Here is a 21,726-nt window from a genome sequence, read left to right as displayed (position 1 = left end):
AATTTTCTCCCAAAGCTACAAAAAACTATTTGAGCCTAGCCGTCCCTGTTATACAAGAGAGAGGGGGGGGGGGTAGCCAGTCAACAGTATTCATCACGAACTTCTTGGCTACTCTCGTTTTGTTAAACGAATGAAGGGATTAGAGCGCTACTACCATATGGCAGCCACTGCCCCCGAAATGCGGAGCGTATTTTTGTGACAACGATCCGCGATCTATTACCCTCAGATTTGTGTTCCGAGCTTGCTAATCATTAGATCATACTTGGGCCTCAATGAGAAAATGTCTAGTTTTGCTTATTTATATTCAGTAATCTGTTAGCATCTTGTTCCGTTAAAGTTTAACGTGTTACAATGTATTTATATGTACATATACAATTACTCTTAAAGATTTTGCTTACCAGTAAGTACGAGATTCCCCCGACAATTCCAGTAGAATCTGAAAGTCCATAGCACGTTTTTGGTGGGCTGGTTTGTACCCCAAATAATATCAACCAACAGTAAACATGTCTTAAGTGCTCAGGAAACCGAGAGAAGAATGGGTTCCATATGAATAACTTCATGCTATATTTCTCTTCTTTCATATGAATTGTTCTGAGAAAAAAGAGTATCATTAGTTAAAATCAATTCATCATGTCATTAAAGGTACACTAATTGAAAAACAAATGACATAATGCAATATCATACGGAAGAATTTAGTATTGTGTAATTATTTATTAAATTATTGTAGATACAAATCAATCCTAGAGTAATGTATGACATCTTCAAATATTTTTTTTTTATGAGCAAACTTTGATTTAAAAATCTAACATTGCTTAAGTATAGAGTAATTATACTACAAGTACATCTTTAGTTGTTTATCTTCGTCCATCATTGAACATTATTAATTACAACAATCTGATTTTTGCTTGTTTAATGTGGTATATTCTATCTGGTAAGTAGCACCGTTTAGCGTTAAGTTAAAAAATGTAACCACTTACGACAAATGTTAAAAGAAAAAAATCGCGCGCGCGGATTGACCCTGTGGTAGAACTCTTGATTTCAGAGGTGACGAGCCAGTTTCACATCCGTGGGACACAACATAATATTCATCATACTTTAAGCTGTGAGTCCGTTATAAGAGTGGCAGTCAATCTCTTAGCGTGGGTGGTAGGGACTAACTGCCTTCCCTCTGGTTAGTAGTTCAAAATTAGAGACGGTGGGAGATAGCTTTAGTAGCTTTGCTATAAATGCAATATACAAGATCAAAAGTAGCTGTATTTTTATATTAACAAGTAATTAATAATCGACTAATCACTGACGTATGCAATATATTAATTTTATTAATAAGGTACAATTTTGAAGCAGCTAAGTAATTTTGAAGTAAAAAATAGACTATTTTCCTACTAATGTACTACTGATTAGTAATTAGTATCTTTCACTATAGATGTGTAGTTGATGTTGTTTTAACGCAAAGCTACAAAATGGACTGTTTGTGCTCTGTCCATCACGGAGAATCCAAACCTGGATTTTAGCATTGTATTTCCGTATCTAACCACTAGCCCACCGGGTAGACACAGACTCGTAAGTACGAATGAGTGAACGTGTGTAAGTGATTCTTTTTTCTTTCTTTTTTTCACGTTTGGCCGATACTAACACATAGAATTAGTCACACCTTACGCTTGAGTAAAGTTGTCCTTACATTCCCGATGTTATTCTCCAGTTCGTGGCACCTATCCATGTAAAATATGTTTGAGTGTGGTTAACACTTTTGTAAGTGTCGTTAAAGGTTGTGTTTTACTTCATAAATGATTATAACTGTAGTATATTTATCGATATACGTGACCGAATTTCTACATACCAAACATGATTATCGTAATGATAAGGAAACGCGTGTTATTACAAAACTAATTAAACGACATATTGTGTATTTCTAAGAATATATAAGCTTAAGGTTGTTGCTTCTTAAACTATTCAAAGGAACATTGCGTGAACTATATTGTTTCGTCTCCTGCAGTAACTGAATTATTAAATTTTGTTTTTGGTCTATTAACGCGAGTGTCTTTTCTACGCATCATATTGCCAATCTATTTGTAAAATAGCAAATATAACGCGCATAGTCACACATAAAAAGTAGACAAAATATTTCTGTAAACCAGTTAGTGAGATATGAATATATTTACAGAGTAATATTCCTTTGGAAGCTTTGCTCAACACTCTTGCTTCATTTACTCTCACTGCACTCGCACAAACAACAACAACAAAGAAAACAATATACACCGTGCCAACTATACGTTAATATTTAGGTACAATTGAACGAAGCCAATTTTTTAATCTTCTATGTTTTATGTTGAAAAAAAATACAAACTCTTGTACAAAAATTCAAACTATATTATACCTTAATTATAATGTCACGAATATATCAGTGCCAGAAACGAGTAATTTTATGCGTTTTTTTTATTTGGACATTCCTTTTTATTTTATTTTTTTTAGTAAGGTTGAAGCAGGAATTTTGTTGTTGTTCCTTGCATAAGTGCAAGTATTTCTAGTGGCGCTGGGGGTTATAGGATGGTTTTATGACTAAATAGTTATTAGAGCTCCAGTAATAAGACGAGCGTTGCCTAGTGAGTAGTGTGCCATGCTGTGAATCGGAACATCCAATGTTCGAATCGCGATATACCGCTGAACACAATCTGCACTATAAAAGTGCTATCAATATTTTTCTCTCGGAGCAAACGTAGGTTAAAAATAAAAGCCAGCCCAGCAATTAGCACCACTCTAATATACTCTCCTTACTTTCGTACTTATAAATATCAAAATTCATTCAGTGACGTATTAAAGTTTTTGGTGCTCCTAGGACCATTCGGAAGTATCGACCCGCGCTCCTTGAACCAGGCATGTTCTCAACCAAGAGCTATAAAATATTTTGTTCGTCTAGGTCACAACACTAAAAAAAAAAATCAAAATCGGTGACGACATGAGCATATATAAAGTGCTGAAAGTGGAATTAAAAATGACAAGTTTTAATATTGAACGAGGGGAATTCGGTTCAGTTGCAAAACATTTTATTTATGGTCGATGTTTGAAAACAAAAAACGTCGCCTTAGGCCTGGGCCTAGTCAGCCTTGCAGAAATACGTCACAGAAACTATTGTTTTATCAGATGGGTACAATCACTGTTAACGAAATTTTCGGCCATAAGCCCAATAGTATCTGAAGAAGTTCGGCCAGCTTAGCAGACTTACTAAGCTAACAATACTATATAATCTCTGTATAAATGGTAAAAAAATAATAAAAACGATATATTATACGGTCTAACCAATACTGTAAATGAAAGTGAAGAAAAAAAATAGTATATATAACTTACGGAAAACCGTGACAGTCACTCCTGCTATTAAATTAAATAGTCGTATAGGCAGCGAATGTTGGTGAGTGTATTGTCCTTCACTGACAAATACAACTTAGTATTTCATACGTGTCTGTTAGGCTTACCTTCCACTTATGAATGCAATGTGCCTCGTTATTGTAGCACATCGTATGAGAATTTGTTAATAAAAGATAACTGGTAAGTTTAGGTCAATTTAAAGCATTCACAAACCTTAAATCATACAAACGATAGAATAACAGTCAGTTGTACTACTACGCTACATCTTAACCTGATGTTGACTAAGCTTGTAATGCATCTCTCTAAACAGTTCTGTCAGTTCGTGAACTTGTATAGCTTTCTGGCAATAGAGCATGGCCTGGTGGTTAGGGCGCTCGACTCGCAATCTGAGGATCGCGGGTTCAAATCCCCATCATACCGAACATGCTCGCCCTTTCCGCCGTGGGGGCGTTATATTTTGACGGTCAATCCCACTGTTCGTTGGTAAAAAGAGGAGCCCAATAGTTGGCGGTGGGTGATGTTGACTAGCTGCCTTCCCTCTAGTCTATCACTGATAAATTAGGGACGACTAGTGTAGATAGCCCTCGTGTAGCTTTGCGCGAAACTAAAACAAACAAACAAACCAATCTAGGAATAGCTATCACTACAATCACACTTGCGATATAATGACTTAAGCCTCCCCAATTTATCTCCAGCTTACTATTTTTTGAACAGATTCTCAAGTCTGTCATGTATGTATATCTAGATTAATTTCTCATCCAAAACCAATTCTTAGCAGAAATCAAGCCTGAAACTTTACTGGAAAAAAAAAAGGAACAATAGAATTATATGGGTTGGTATGTCGATTTCTTTCAAACTTTTCTTGTAATTAGTTAATTTGTTTGTTTGTTAAGCGCAAAGCTACACATGGTATGGAAACCTGTTTTTATAGCGTTCATAAGCCATCAAACTTATCGCTGAGCCACTGGAGGAGGGGCTTGGAATTAGCAATCATTAAAGTTCAGGAGTCGCGTCAGATCTTCATTTAAACCTTCGAATTTATTAACAAAAATGCACCAGGATTATAGGTGTCTGTTAATTTCCGTTGCTTTCTATGTTCATGGATGTCAATCACACGCAGAATTTCGGGCATTGAATATCCTTAAAACAATAACAGCTACAATAAAAATTATGATAACCTGAAATTCACAGATAACGTATAGTTAATTGACAGCAATGCAGCCTGATTTAATGAAAATGTAGACTGACGTGTTCGTTGGAGTAACTAGAGTGAAAATTGTCCATCGAAGTTGGCGGAAATATTAGTTTATTCCGCGTCTGTTGGCCTCGAACTATGAAAAAATTTTCTTAAAAATGTTTAACCTAATTTTACCAAACTTTTAAAAATGCGTGAATATTGCTCACAGTTCAAATTATACCAATTATAGTTTAGGATATATTTTTTGAACAACCTTTTCTTAACGGTTTGATAGACTTCAAGTAAGTTTGGTGATAAGGGAGTGAAACTGATTAAAACTTCACTATAGTTTGTTTAGTATATTGGTCAGAATAAGGGTCGAGCATGTATCACTACGCTTTGGTGAATTATGTTCCATGCAGGGGTGTATAACTATCATAGAACGTCACTATTTCAGTTTCGAATTCAATGGTCGCGGTTAACGTAGCATTTAAAAGGTACCTCCAATCGTCGGTACCACCTCCCCCGATTTCAAATATATTTCGCCGACTTTGTCTGTAAGATCGAAATGCCAGAAGTAATGGTGACAATCGTTTCATAGTTAATTTAAAATGCTTTAAATGAAAATATCAGACTTGAAGTTACTATAGGTAAACGTTCCAGGAATTGAGTAAAAACGACGGGGTGAAAAGATTCTTTAATGACATTTCTTGTGATGTTATTAATAGACAGTATCTTAAACTGTGTAACTGCATTTCAAAATGAACAAGTCTTAGAAATGTTAGATACCTTCAAAGCATATTTTAAAGGCGTGTCAAGATAAAACTGATTCAAAATTGAAAGGTTTTTTTTTGTTTGTTTCGAAATATTTAAGTAATAAAATTCAACGGAGACCCAAATCTTCCTTAAACTAATAGGCAGGTCAAACAACTTTTTCTCAAATCCTACAAGGTTTACGTTTACCGTGTTGACAAAAAAAAAGCACCACACGTATAATACTCTTAATGTTCTTTTACCTGTGGTTATCCTCTGACATTCTTATTTATCTTATTTGGAATGTTACACACTTTTACCTATTAGAACAAACTATCATAAATAAGTTTTTATTAAATTTGTACTTAATAAAATAATTAAATAAATAACGAAAGGTCCTTCCTTTTTAATCATCGTCATAAATTTTGTTTTTGTTAAGCATAAAACTACATTTAGTTCATCACCGCTAAATTAGGAACGGGTGACGCAGTTAGTCCTTGAATTGCTTTGCACGAAATTTAAAAAACAATAAGGATGCCCCCCCCCCTGGTGACTCGGCAATAAGTCGTGGGGGGGCTTATAACGTTATAAATTGAGTTTCGATACCCACGATGGACAGAATACAGATAGCCCATTGTGCATCTTTGATTAACAGCAAACAAAAAAAGTTTATTTAAAATTTACATGAACAAAAAATTTTAATACAAAAAAGCTAAAAAGTACATATAATGGTGCGTAGTCTAATTTTTCAGAGCTAGGGAGTAGTCACAATAAATTTTGCATAAGAAACACATTCTTTTATGAATGTTGTTAGAAACACGCGTTCAACCATTATTTTCGCTTGACTCTGTCGTTTCGATTGCGTTAAAATCTCCCAAATGTTTATTTCGTATTTTCATTCCAGTTAAGACAGGGGAAAATAAATTTTATTCTCGTGTACGATTCTCACGAACTCTTTCATACTTCTGTTATTTCATTTTGCACCTAAAGTGAGAAAATGTTTTATTACTTTGAATAGAAACTTGCTAGATTGTTGAACAGTATTCCTTCAAAACACTATCATCCGTGACAGAATTCAACTATTTGGTTGGGATTATGAAATTAATTCCGTTGTTGAATAAGTAGGCTACCATCGATTTTCGTGTTTTTTGTTTTGTTTTTTTTTTCTTAAATTTGTTTTTAGTTAAGTATAGGGCTACACAAAGGGTTGTCTGTGCTTTACCAACCACGTGAATCGAAACTCCTTTTTTAGCATACAAGTCTACAGACTTACCGCTATGCCACTGTGGGCTTAAGTTTTAATCTGAAGGACAAACATAAGCATGCATACTTTTCCATTGCGACGTTAAAAGAAGATACTTAGATTTTTAGCTGAGAAACTTTTTTAAAGACAACAACTTGGACTTCCACAAATTAAACGAACAGTAAAATTAACAAGACGCTGTACTTTGCTTACGCGACTAGGGTAAGGCTTGTTACTTGTCTCCTTCAGAATAGTTTTTGTGCTCCGAGCAGCTCTGAGGGTTGACAGATCTATTCCCAAATTATTTTCCTTTTGTAATGCATAGTACTACCTACACTCACCTCTTCCCTCGCATATGATGACATCGTCCGTGCTACCCTACTCCTGATCAATTTTTGCATAGCTTAATGAAGTTTTTAAAACTCCCTACATACGCACGCACATTGCTCTCCTCCTATGTTTGTTGTTAAGCGCAAGCTACAGAAATTCGATATCTGTACTTTACTCACAGCGGAAATCGAAACCCAATTTTTAGCGATATAAACTCTTAGCTTTACCGCTGAGTCTTCATGAGTGGGAACTCTCAGCCATGCAGAAATAATGTTATGTCTGTTATTCATAACGCCATAATTGTGAGCCAAGTAAACGCGTATCCTGTTTTGTTAAATACATTTGACAACGATGGGAAATGATTACTTCAAGTTTGAATTCGTAGTTTACAGCCCTAAATATGACATATTTAATGCTTTGACACGATTAGTGAGAAAACATTTACAGGAAATGTTTTTCACTTTCAAATATACGTATGTTCTTCTTAAAAGTGCACTGTATGACTAATAGATGTCGCTTCTGTTGAAGAAAATGTTAAAACTATTTGATCCACAAAATTGAAGTTAAATTCAGTCGTTTTCTGACAGCATTAGCAATAAGTATGTACTCATCTGAATGTGAAAGTTTACTTTCTTTTACCTGTCTCGAAAACGTGATAGGGAAATAATATTACGGTTATTATAAGTACCAGATCAACAAGTTTATGATGATTAAAAAAAACAATGTGGACAGGTTACAATAGACTAAAGCAGATAATCTAAGGCATATCTTAGGATACAAAATTGGTGTGTTTGCCGAATGTTTAATATTTTAGATTTCGTGGAACATTTTACAACTTGTACCAAGATAGGACGTACTTAAAGAAAAATTGTTGTAGTATTGAAAAGCTAACAAGCTCAAAACGCGTAAAATTTACTCGTTAACTTGTTTGTACGTTTCCACTTATGCGAGAATAAAAGTAAGTTGTAGCTTTTCTGACTATAAAAATTCTGAACATTTTCTTAATCTGATCACTTCGTATCACGAGTTTCCTCTTAGCGCCACCTAATGTTAATTTTTAGTACGTAAATAGAGCGTCACACGCTGATTGAGTCTGCTATAAGTCGGATTTGTCAAGTTAGTGTTATTTCATTGTGTTTTATACACGTGATGTATTTTGTTAATCTAATTTATTTAGATGTAAATATAACGTAATGCTGTACATGTGTATATATTTAAGAATTTATTTATTATTTGTATATTAAAATTGACTAAGCGATCTCTTAAAAGTGAATGAGCTCTTAAAACTCTTAATATATAAAACATTTTTACGCTTTACTTTCTATGTGTATATCATTCCAAATCTATGAATTTATCACCCACGATTATAGTACTCCTGCAATCACATTTTACCCATCGCCACAGATTCTTTAAATTTATTTCAGAAAAATTCTAATTATTTACCATTTTTCTTTCACTTTGTTTTAAATACAATATTAAAAACTTTTAAATGTAATCTTTTTTTCATGTATACCACCAGAAATATTTTTTTTTCAACTCTGTTTTGTTCTTCCAAAAATGTATATGAATAGGAAATAATAAGTATGAACATTGTGGAAAGCACATGAGAGGTTGTGCTGCCTGTGAGTCATAAAGTCAGTGTATCCTGTGACTAATGTAAGCCTTGTGTATTCATTAGTATTTATTGTGCGAAAGTTATCTAGAAGCTTTCATCTGAAAGAATGCTGTGCTATAGTTAATGTTCGTAAGTAGGTTAACAAGGTAGACTTGTACAGGTGTTTCGCTGGTGTATTTTGTTCTACAAGAAAGTGGCCCTAAGAGGGTTAAAACTGGTAGGTACACTCACTGACTTGAGACAAGAGTAGCGAGTACACCTTTTGGCTACTTCAAGTGAACGTAAGTTTTATTATTAGTATATAGAAAATGATTGGAACTTCACCTTAAACTAGATTTTATTAACTCTTTCTATTATTGGCGGAACGAGCAGTTCAGGGGACCCAGGGCAAAGAAATGATTGGGGCCCCTTTTTTTTCTCTCTCTCTCTCAGAAGACCAGACCAGGCCCACAGGCGTCTCGTTGCCCCGTCTGCCCCGCGCTAGTTCCGCCTCTGCTTTCTATATATATTGTCGTTTAGTTTTCTCCCTTTTAATTGGTAAAGCATTTGTTTGTTTTGTGTTTAACCTCAAAGACACCAATGGGCTATTTGTGCTGTTCCAACCACGGGTACCAAACCTTTATTTTTAGCTCAAAATCCCTGAAGTTTAACGCTGACCCATTGGGGTTGGTGGGTTGTAAACTATACTGTAAGTGTTGGTTTTAGGATGCAATGTTGTTATTGTACATACATTTTAAGGCTAAATAACGTAATACAATTGTTTTATAAACTTCTTGTTTTAAAATCAAATCAAAGCACCTTTAGTACATTGATAACTTGTGCATTCCTCGAAATTGTGAAATTGGATTTTCTGAGATGGATGTAAGTAGCAGAAGGATTGTTGAATATGTTGCAGCACTGGAGTTATCCGAATTTTGATATCAAGTGTGAAAGTTTGGTATAAACTGCAGGTCTGATAAACTAATGTTTTGGAGGAAAGAGGCGGAAATAGTTTTGTAAATGTTTGACACTAGCTTTTGTAGTATCTGTAGCTTGTTTGCTTTGTTAGCTGTCTGCGCTAGCTGTCCCTAATTTTGAAGTGATAAGCTAGAGGGAAGGCAGTTATTCAACATCACCTGCTGCCAACTCTTGAGAGACCGAATGCTACTCTTGTAACTCATCCACAGCCCCTCCCCTCTCTCGCACGCACGCGCACACGCACACACACGCACACACACGCACACACACACACGCGCACACACACACAGAGACTATAATGATTAATAAAATACAAAAACAAGAAATGAAAACATCCAGATGTATGGGTTTACACATATCCATTGTTAGTATCAACTGTACGTATTGAATGATTTAGTGGTGGTTAATGTTAATAGTTTGGGGAGGATTTAAATCTACTGTTATAGTGTGTGCGGTCTCCCGATAGTTCAACCATAAGTTTTCGGACTTAAAAAGTTAACCAGGATGGGGGAAGCAATAGTTTCGTTACTAATGGAATTTAAATACTTTTGAAACTAAAGAAAATATAGTAAAGGTTAAAATTAAATGAAATTGTGTAAATATTTAAAATATATTAAAATATTCAAACGATCAACAGTCTTAAAAGGATGACGTGAATCGACGTCAAAACATGTAGTGCCTTTTTGTTAGAATATAATATTGTGTACAAACAATGTTAAACGTTTGAATATTTTAATACATTTTAGAGTAAACGTGTTAAAACTGTCGAATCATGATAGAATAATAGTGAATTTTTTCTATTTAACCTTATCAATTGTTTAAAGTTATACATTTTTTAAATGTAATTTTAACTCCCTCGCATGATTAAAGACACGTTCTTGCACATAGTGAAAGGGCTTTCGTTTTCCCTAACCTATTGTATGATCTAACATTTCGTAATTTTTGTTTTGTTTTTTAACACTTGTAGTAGTATTATTTAAAAATACACATTTTAGTTTGAAATAACTATACACCTTTATCATATGACAGATGTAAGACGTTCAGGCTGTAATTGTGAAAAACTATTTCAACAGTTAAGCCTTTGTTTGAGTAAAGAATTATATATGAAGTTTGTGTTTTTAAAATTTATGTACTGTATCGGTTCGGCGGTTGTCTGGTTGTCACCAATATCAACGACTCAAGATTTCACCATCTTCCCTTTAGACGCATACAAATTCTTAAACGTAAAAATAGTTTGTACTTTTTTAGGTAAAATGTATAGTAATATTATAATATACATCGATAACTTGAGCATTGTTGCTACGAGGTGCATTCCGTCTGAGTTAGTTACTATGCTTGATCATGTTTCCACACCCGAAACAATGATATTTCGTAAGTCTAACTTCTTAAAGTAAAGGTCAATGAACCTTCACCCCCATGGTACATTCACATAATTCATTCGTAGAAATGCTTGCATTATCATATGTACATCTTACTAAAATAGGTGGCAACATTTTATTCATTGGACTTGCTTCAATCTTATAAACAAACCATATAATCAGATATGGCATATTTTTAGTGTTGCATACAACTGGTCAAACAGCTTCGTACCCCAAACTAAACAGTGTGTGTTTGTCTATATGCATTGTTTCGACTTTTGAAATATCTGTAACGGCTGTTGGCGTATTTTTATAAAATAATACAAGACTTTGAAATGTTTAGCAACGTTAAGTTGTAAACTTTCACAATTATCTTATCTATCATGGAACACGCTTATAATTAAAGTCGTTCTAAAGAATGCCAAGACAAAACGATTATTGTGAGAAAATTTAACAGAGTCAATGGAGTTTTATAGGACATGTCAGGAAAAAAAGATATGAAACATCATTATGACACGAAAAATCTCTGGAAAGAAAAGCAAAGGAAAACAGACGGATGCTGCTATCAACAATTGCCAAGGAACTAAGAATTGCCACTATAGAAATTATAAGAGCAACGGGAGACAGGGATTAGTGCAGGACCATGCTCGCCAACGCCCTATATGGGCATGGTACCTAGAGCGAGAGAGATCTTGTATACAACACAACAATACTATGAAAACATTAGCTCTAAATGTGAACAGGCATACTAAGTAACACAAGTAACATTAAACATGAGACAAGTGTTCTTGTAGAAATACTTGTTTAAAACAGTTTTCATTCAAAACAAGTTTCTAATTGTTGGGTGTTGGATGATGTTTTGTGGACATGTTAAGTTTCTAAAATTCGTCGTGTGTCACCTAAATTTAGTCATCTTTCGCTCTCACGCGTAGCGAAACTTTTCTCCCACCGATTGATTCAAAGTTGGAACCAAAATTGTATTTCTTTTTAACCAAACTTTTCGCTTGAAAGCTTAGTTATGTTCCAAAATGCACAAAATAGCAAGAAAAAGCATAGTCAAATATTTTCTTCTTTCGCACCATCCCCCTCAACCCCTAGGAAGTTCCGGTTTCAGCCACCCACCAAGATTCGTGGTGGTCTGAGTCCTCCAAGACAAAACTTCACCCTCTCAGTCCTTCCTAGACCTTGACGTCTGTGTTTATTAATTGGTATATTTTCTTTTATAAAGAGTTCAAAATTTGATTTTCCATTGATAATTTTATTTTCTTTCTGATTTGGTAATCGGTGTTTTCTCTGTGTTCCAATTATTGAACATTTCACTCAGGACTGTTTAATACGGAGGTACATAGAAATACTACTACTAGTATATAATTACGGTTGAAAAGTGTCTTAATAGACGCTAGTCTTCGTTTGTTAAACAAAAGATACCGTGACTAGTTTTTTGTTCATTGCTTCCAACGTACCTAGTAGGCTTGCATTCGTGACTTAAATGAAAGTCTATTTTTAGGAGTAAAATTACTTTCATTCTTTATTGATTAAGTCTACCAACAGAATATTTTATATATTTACTTAATCAACTCTGGAGGGTTTGTCTTGTATCTGCTGTAGTTAAGCTGAAAGTTCCTGTAAAGAAGCGTTTTATCCGACTCTCCATTTGTAGGACATAACAAGGAAACTCCTTATCTTGGACTGTTAATAAGCAAGCTGCGATAGAAATACTCTTTTCACGCATTTAGGTCATCAAAACACTACAACTCCAGAGCCCTGTTTTTCGCAAATAGTCCTTTACAGCACAGAACAGAAATTCGCTAAACCAAAAATATACCAAGAAATACGAGACAAATGAATTTTTGTTTATTGTTTAAGTTTCACACACAAAGCTAGTCGTCCTAATTTTGAACTGATGGATTGGAACAAAGGCAGCTAGTCAACATCCCACGGTCTACTCGTGTAATATTCTTGTCTGACGAAACGGTGGGATATATGTTACTCTAATAATACACCTGCGACTCAAGTGGACTGTCTTTTCTTTTTTTTTTTAGAAACTGGATGCGAACCATGAACTCTTGGATTCATAAAACAAATGTTAGATTTTAGTAAACTCCAAGTTCCTCTAATGGTTCATCTATTTAGGTAAAACCCCAAATCGGACGTCATCCGGCTTTTTTAACCTATCTACCCACCACTCTGTTTCCGTTCTCCAAGAGTCATTCTCATACACATGTATCACAGTTCTTGTGTAATGGGTTCCGCTCCTACGCATTCTTCCGCTTCGCTCAGCTAGTATGTTCTCTTTCGTCGTATCTGTATTCTAAGCTAGTCTCACTCTGTCCACTTGTTATAATATCCTCAGTGTTTTTTGTTTATAAACTTAGCTTTTAGGTCAGTAAAAAAGTAAATCGACAGCGGGATTTTGTTGAAAGTAAATATCGTATGAAACTTTTCACGATATTGCCGTCATTAGAAGTTGCTTATCTCGTCTACCACCGAAAACCGATCCTGCCAACACGCGTTTTGGGTTTTCCCGTTTCTCGTTGTCTATCTTGTATATTTTGATTCATTTCTATTTTAGTGTTCCCTCTCTCGCATAATTTCTTGATAAAACTATAAAACCTTTTAAATACGCGTTCTAGCTTTTAATTATTGTTACACTTGTAATTATATTCCCGCATCATCTCTTCATTTCTTCAACTGCCAAAAATACTGCCACCTACCGCTTTCTCTCCTCTCTCTTGAAATTATAATTTTTAGACTTTCAAGGGAAACTTAAGTGCACCTGGGATAAACTGCTAGATAAGATACTTCTAGGATTCCAGTATAGCCGTTTCTCATTTTAAACTATTGACAAGAAGAAAACGGGCAGCCAGCAGCACCCACCGCCAAAGAGATTTGTCCGAACTTGTGAAACGAAAAATGGGATGGAATGTCACAACTGAGAGTACGGAGCATGTTAATAGCACCAGCTTGAACCCCGGCTTCGTGAAACGCAGCCCAACAAGTAAGAACTAGGTCACGCCCCATTGATTTTCCTAGAAGGCAATAACATTTTAACTGTTAAATTTTTTTTTAATGGCATATTGCTGTAATTCTTAATTTTAATAATAATACTTTCAGTTCTCATTAAAGAGACATATCTAAGCACGTATATTTTAAGATTTTAGAACAGGTTCAATTTTGTACATCTTTCCAAATCGATATCTCGAGGCCAGAACATCACTGTCTCAAGTCCTGACATTAGTCGATTTGATGATCTCCAACGATCTTTCATATGTTAAAACATCCTTTCAGAAACATGGAATTATCAGCTTGCTTGAATTTCTATCTCGCCGTTTTCATACTCTACATTAGTATATGCAAAGTTATTCTGAAATTCACCGTTAACTATTCATCACTTCCACTGATCCTATACTCGTTCACAACACAATCTGACACCATTCTTGGCCACTGTTTGTAAATATTCTATCGGAAGGCCAAAACTTCATGAGATTCTTTCCTATCTTATATTCTCACTTAATCCCTCTCAAGGCTGAAAGAAAAAGAACCAACTTACCCTGCTTAAAGCTGATACTAAATGTAATTTTGTTAATTCCTTTCTTACTATTAATTTTTTCGAACGCACTCTAGCGCAGTTCCTTTTCTCTAAATACGAAACCATTAAGTTCTGCCAGGACAGATTGATTTAATTATCGACCAGAACATTATCTCTTCGGCCCTTCTTTTCCTCATCGTCACATTATTCGTGCATTTTGTTCACTACTAAATATACTCTTTATTTTAAACCGTATTTCTCCTGAATGGTAATTCTTTGTATGTTTGTTTTGTGTTTAAGCGCAAAGCAACATAATAGGCTATATATATAATATAGTGTGTGTGTGTGTGTGTGTGTGATCTGCCCACTGCTTGTATCGAACCTTGATTTTTAGCGTTAATATCCCCCGCAGTCATTGAAGGCAAGATAAAATGAAAAATTAAATGTTCAAAACAGTAAATCAGCTTGGACATAGCCCTAAAAAAACATGTAGCTGACTACTGAGAACTCCATGAAAACTGGTTTCACTCGGTAGTAGTTATTATCGCAAGTAAAGAAATACTGTGTAATTAGAAGGCTTATTTTTTTAATCGATTTAGTTTTCTGTGCAGACTAGCTTAAACGTACAAGTCCGCTGACTCCGGGCCGGGTTAATCAAAACTCAGATTAAGCAGTTGCATATGAGACCACGGTGTCAAGGAATTCCCACTGTTTTTGTTTGTTTTTTTTTGCGTGTTTTTTTTTTTGTTGTTTTGTTTTTTTCAGTAGTCTGTGTAGTATTTTAAAATGATTACATTTCATTTAATATTGTTTTAATGAGGAAAGAGTCAATTTCTAAAGAAAAAAAAACTTTTGGGCTCATGGGCTCACACAACTGAAATTTCCTATTATGAGCCCATTGTGGTCTTAATCCAGCCTTTCGATGACCAGCTTAACATTGCAGCAGTGTCCATTTATGATATCTAAAATAATAAGTAAAATAATAATAATATTAAATAAAATCCTGTGTGTTTATGAATATCGGTCAGGTGTAGCCTGACTAATAGCGTGTTGAGACTGTATTCTATCGTTCGTGGTTTGCGGCCCATTGACGCAAAAATGCGCTCCGTACTTTTTGACCATAGGTGCGTTATAAGAATGACGGTCAAATTGCGCTATTCAGTCAGCTAAGATTAGTCCAAGAGTTGGCGACGGGTGCTGCTAACTAGTTGTCTCCACACTAGTCTACCGGCTAGAAATTAAGAACGGTTATGCGCAAGGGTTCGCTTTGTAAAGCATTGCGTAAATATTCTGAAACAAACAATAATACGTATATTTAAAATCCTTTTGTCAATGTTGATAGCTTTGTACCTATTATAAGTCTAATAACAAATGGTCAATGAATGAAATGGGGTTGGTTTGCAACCCTTCGAATGGGGGGGGGGGAGTTTATATGACGGTATACGAATAAACTTGACATCCATACATAGATAATAAATAATTGTAATATTGTATAAGTATAATAAGCTTGAGTATACCTGAACAGACATATATCCCATACACTGCAAAGAGGTTTTGTTGTAAATTAATATAAATACTGTATTATTTCACAACAGCACGAATCGGAATCCCTTGACACAGACTTGTGTTGGTTGTAACACAATTTATTGTTGTAGCGTTATACATAGGTTTTTTTTGTGTTTTGAAAAAACACAAATGGTATGCGATTGTAAATTCAAAACTATGATTACCTAAATACTAGTTACAAAAGAGTAAAACCAGACAATTTCTAATTGCCACATTGTTTAGGCTCTACTTTCATTTTTATCATCCCACTAGTTAATGACTTGTATCAATTAAGCTAACGAGGGAGTTGCTTATCTGAAACTGCCTCCTCAGTCATACAACGATGAACAATACAATTAGGGTTTAGTAAGTTATTTTTGAGCAGAATGCTTAATAAGTGCTTGTTGAATGGAAAATACGAACGTGTTTAATAACAAATGAATAACCTAGATTCTAGAAGGAATTGCACTGCTGCAACATTAAAGAAAAAGGACCAAATGTCATTCGACATTATTATAACTAAAATGATTATTTTAGTTATAATAATGTCGAATGACATGATCACATCAATTCAGAAAAGAAATTGATACCAGAATTTTACAGCCGAAAAGCTCAGAACTGAAACACGTTGAAAATAAAGACAAAGCACTATAATAATATAATTAGGCATTTAAGGGGCCCGGCATGGTCAGGTGGTTATGGTGCTCTACTCGCAATCTGCAGGTCGCGGGTTCGAATCTCCGTCCTACCAAACATGCTCGCCCTTTCAACCGTGGGGGCGTTATAAAGTACGGTCAATCCCACTATTCGTTGGTAAAAGAGTAGCCTAAGAGTTGGCGGTAGCCAGTGATGACTAGCTGCTAAATTAGGGACGGCTAGCGCAGATAGCCCTCGTGCAGCTTTGCGCAAAATTCAAAATAAACAAACGGGTATTTAAGGAATTGTAAAGCAAAATACAGCCTTTCGTGTAAAATGTCTGCAAAAGTATAAAAGTCGTCTTAACGTTATAATAACTCTGTTGTTCGTATTTCTAATGGTGAAAACACGATCAGGAAAATTAAGACTAATGATGGACAACAAATATCTACACTAAATATAAATAACTAAACGTAACACCTGAAAACTATGCTGGAATTATTTGTACAACTAATTTAAAAAAAATCTGTAATAAGGGTAAAACAAACGGATAAAAATAACATTTAATTTATAAAACAAATTAATTAGTACTTAGACGTAGAAAAATATGTATGTACCTATCTACTGAGAAACGTATTGAAAAGTTTAACTTAACAGAGAAGTATCGTTGTTTATTGAATTTCACGCAAAACTATTGCGCTGGCCGTCCTTGATTTTAAAGTGGTAAATCAGAGGGAATGCAGCTGGTCAACACCACCAACCACAAACTCTTGGTCTACTCTTTACCAGCAAATAGTGGCATTATTTTTTTTTCACTTTATAATTCCCCCAAGGCTGAAAGTGTGAACATGTTTGGTGTTGGCATGCGATCCCGCCACCTACAAATTGCGAGTTGATCGTCCAAAGCACAAATCTATGCCAGGCCTAACAGAATAGTTTTTCAGGGGAAGAGATTGTCTAATCAAACTTTTGATTTTTTTTAATATAAGCTTAACATGTTTAACAATATGAAACGTATTACTGATTCTAAATGTTTTATTTGTCTTTTTTAACCTGTTGACTGCTGACTGACGTATAAGGTACGGTCCGCCTCCGGCAGTTGAATGCGAGCAGCCGCAGTCAATGGGTTAATTAGATTAGCGAAGCTCAATTCCTTAGAAAAAAAAACTCCCAATGAATTGTTACATTAACATTATACTCTAATACAATTCTACATTCTCTTTAATAGGGGACAATGTAGCCAAAAGGTTGCGAGTTGTAAACTTTTTTAGCAGTTGTTCCTTTCACCAAAGTGTAAGTATTGCTACCTGCACTGAGAATCATAGGATGGTTTTATGATTAAATAGTTATTAGAGCTCCAGTAGTAGTTTAGACGTGGCCTAGTAGTTAATGTTCTATGCTGCGGATCGAAAGATCCATTGTTCGAATCGCGATATGCAGTTGTGGAAGCGCTATTAATTTTAATCATTGTTCAGAGCAAGCTGCTTGCTTAGATCGAAAATGAAAAATAATCCTGGTAACTAGTACAGCTAATTATATAATATATATTTACTAATAGGTATTAGAATGCATTGTTTTGTAAATTGAGTAATCTCGCTGTTAGCGACATTTTCGGCCATAAACCCAATAATATCTGACAAAGTTCAGGCAGTTTAGAAAATTTAAGTTAGTCCCAAGTTCATACACTAAGCTAATATTACAAAGTAGCTTTTACAGTAAAAAATATAACAATAAATACAAGTAATAAAATAGATATATTAAACATTGTGAGTAATAGTTAAAGCAACATTAACAAAATCAGTATCTTTAATTACGGAATAGATACACTAATTGTTTGCCTCCTCTCTGCTGTAGATTTGATGTTCTTTGAAAAACTTAATCTTTATATACATAATCTACACAGTCCTTTTTCTTTAAGAAAAAAAAAACCGTTCCGAAGATGCAACTTTAGAGCAGCTTAACATGTGTTACTGTTTAGGTGTAGAATATCGGATAGCAAGATGACTCATAGTACATTTAGAAAAAAAAAGACGTTTATGAAGTTACGAAGTAATGGATAATAATCGTACTGAATCTTGTATGATAATTAAAATGTAACAAAGTTAAATGTAATAAAAAGAAAAGTGATGTGCTAAACGTGCTACGAGATGTTTCTAACATAACTAATTTGACTAATGAGAGGGCAACATGACGTAATAGTTAAAATAGTAACCGATAAGATTCGAGAAAGCTCAATAATAATAATAATAATAATAATAATAATAATACTTAGAAAGGAAGTAACAACAATGGTAAATATGACAATTAAAGTAATTAGAAGAAGAAAACTAACGTAACTAATGACAGTATTATACTACAGACATAGGGAACTCTTATACAGCTTGTATTACTTGTTGTAAAAACTAATAAAGATAAAACAAATGGTGTTCAGTATACTATAGTTGTTCATTATTTCCTTAAACAATTTCTAAGAAACTCAACTCTAGACGAGGAAGGTTTGAAACGGTCGTGATATTCTGTAAATCTTTTAAACCCATAATAGGTAGCTAGGAGATCGTTGAATTTCCCTAAACATTGAATGTTCTAAGTGCAGTAGGAGAAAACTTGCTTGTGAAATAGTGAGTTTACGAGCTCTATTAACAAAGTCTGTTGTGTCTAAGCTTTGAGTCGTAAACATTGAATGTTCTAAGTGCAGTAGGAGAAAACTTGCTTGTGAAATAGTGAGTTTACGAGCTCTATTAACAAAGTCTGTTGTGTCTAAGCTTTGAGTCGTAAACATTGCGACATATTTATTTGAAATATTTGTATTAGGAAGTTTAAGTGTACGTTTTATTAAACTTTCGAATTGGATGTTTGATTAACGATGTTGACCTCAATCCAGGAAGTATACTTTGATTTTACTTAAACATCTTCCCCACACCCACCCAACCACCCCAAGAGTGAAAGCTCAGGTGGTTAGATATATTTGACTACTGTCAGGAAAACCTAGATAATTAAGTATTATGGCCAGGTGGTTAGAGCTCTTCAGTGGCAATCTGCAGGTTGCGAGTTCGAACCCCATCGCTGAACATGATTGCCTTTCAGCTGTGGGGCATTAGAAAGGGACGATCGATCCCACTTTTTGTTCGTAAGAGTATCCCAAGAGTTGACGAGTGGTGTTGAATAGCTGTCTTCCCTTTAATTAATATATTACTTCAATATTATGGACGACTAGCGCAGAAATAATTTTGGCGAAATTCAACAACCAAAATAATTTAGTCTAACCGGGTTAACACGCAAGTTTTTGTTATTTTCTACCAAACTAGGCCATCTTTATTAAAGCAAGATTTGAATAGTGGCGTTGACTACAAGAAGATTAAATTGTATTTTTTAAAGCATTATTGTGGTTTGTAAACAGATTATAAAAAAAAAAAAAAAGAACGATGTCACGGAATTCTGTTCACTGGGTCACATTATCCGACCACTTAGCTTACTTTGGCATATCGCCCACAAACATCTGGGTTAACTTATCTTGCTTGTCTAAATGAAACGTGAAAGTACTCTAAATGTACATTTCGTGCTCGATAATTTCATTACCCTGTATAGTTGGACTACTTTATTTATGTAACAAAACTTTTGAAGTATTTCCTATTGAATAATCTGCATAACAAACTATGTTAATGTTAAATATGCAAATGCAACCTAATTCTTACCATAGAATTTATAAGGAACCAATTAAGTCTTGCTATATAAACTCGGTGAAACTTGTAATTTATTGTATAAGAACTTTGAATGCGGTTACGATATTTATCCAATATGACAAGACACTGTAGTTATTAGTCTGATTTTCCTTACGAAGAGTTTTGTTTTTTTTTAACTATCCTAAACAACTTTTCAACTCTCTTAAATGTAGTCAGAATAGGAAAACACTGCTGTAGCTCAGTTTTTCATGAATTTTAGGTTTATAGGTACGATATAAAACTCTGTTGCATTCAGTATAAAAACAGATCACATAATCCCACTAATATTTGACAGTTGATATACATTCCTAGAATTGAAATTTGTAACCTTAACGGCACATTATGGGCTAAATGTCTAGCTCGGACACACACACAGAATTCGTGTATATAGCTATTTTTCAACTAATGATCAGAAGAAAGGCAGTCAGTTAGCAGCACCCGCCGCCACCACTTTTTTGAACTGAATATTGTGATTGTCACTTTTTAACGTTCTCACAGCCGAAAGTGTGAACCATGTTCAGCGGCATAATGCCTAAACCCCGGACCTTCGACCTCGTGGCCTAGCAATTAATGTGCCGGATTTGAATCTTAGTGTCCATTGTCCGAGTCCTATTGTTACAAAACAATTGAGTTTCACACTTTGGGGTCGAGGGTGAATTACAAGAGTGGCGGTAAAATCATACTGTTTGATTGTAGTAGCCCAACAATTCTAGATGGGTGACACCGACCAGCTGCTTTCCTTCTTGTCTATCAGTTCAAAATTGAGAACTGCAAATCAATACACAGAAATTTGTGTCGATAAGTAATGTTACTAAAACACTGGACTTCATTCCATCTCTTTGACGTTTCAACGCTCGTTAACCTTGTTCACATATTATTCCAGCTAATGAATAAACAAGTCGGTGCCTCATAACTGTAAAATATAAACATGTTTAATGAATGCAGTTTCGTGTAACACCTATTTTTACAGAACGTAAGCTTACAATGAAATAGGTTTGATATATAAGCTTCACTGCAAAGTGCAATAAAAGCTAATTTTTACTTAAGAGTATGTGTTTTTCACTCGTTTAAAATTTGCGGAAAAGTTCTGTGCCACTTTATGACACAAACGATCGTTTTGCAAGGTTACATTCAGTGTTTTTATTGAAAATGGGAAAGTTTCATGGAATTTTTGATGTCTTACTCTAAAGTGGATAAATAAAGTTTTTGTGTATGAAAGTTGAAAGCAAATTAAATTGGAGTTGTAGATTTATCAAGATAATAACTTCAGTAAATTTAGAAAGTATATTTTTTAAATAATTGTTAATAAAAGTAACTGCTTATGATACATTTTGCTCTTGGCTCAAAACGACAATAATAATGATGGTAGACGTAATAATATATATATATATATATATATATATATATATACTATACACACACACACACACACACACACACACACACACACACACACACACACACACACACACACACACACACACACACACACACAACTAACGAA

General features: G+C 34.6%; 1 protein-coding gene across 7 annotated transcripts in view; it reads left to right on the top strand.

Moving 5' to 3' along the window:
- The window catches only part of LOC106458756 (clotting factor B-like), a 73,357-nt gene that overhangs the window by 8,287 nt on the left and 43,344 nt on the right, over positions 1-21,726 (top strand). For 2 of the 7 annotated variants that reach the window (XM_013918305.2, XM_013918302.2), the window contains exon 1: positions 7,920-7,979. The exons of 1 other annotated variant lie outside the window; for it this stretch is intronic. Coding sequence is in view for 2 of the 6 variants with exons in the window: in XM_013918304.2 (XP_013773758.1) it covers positions 13,707-13,791 (85 nt within the window). In the remaining 4 variants the exon portion in view is untranslated. Of the gene's footprint in view, positions 1-7,919; positions 7,980-8,605; positions 8,760-13,042; positions 13,792-21,726 lie in introns of those variants that run through there. 4 more of the 7 variants (XM_022385061.1, XM_013918301.2, XM_013918304.2 and 1 more) reach the window with 3 other exon arrangements.

The sequence above is a fragment of the Limulus polyphemus genome, unplaced genomic scaffold, assembly GCF_000517525.1.
Source record: "Limulus polyphemus unplaced genomic scaffold, Limulus_polyphemus-2.1.2 Scaffold509, whole genome shotgun sequence".
NCBI classification, from domain to species: Eukaryota; Metazoa; Arthropoda; class Merostomata; order Xiphosura; family Limulidae; genus Limulus; species Limulus polyphemus.
The sequence above is the reverse complement of the archived record's forward strand: the minus strand, read 5'-3'. Positions and strand labels throughout refer to the sequence as shown.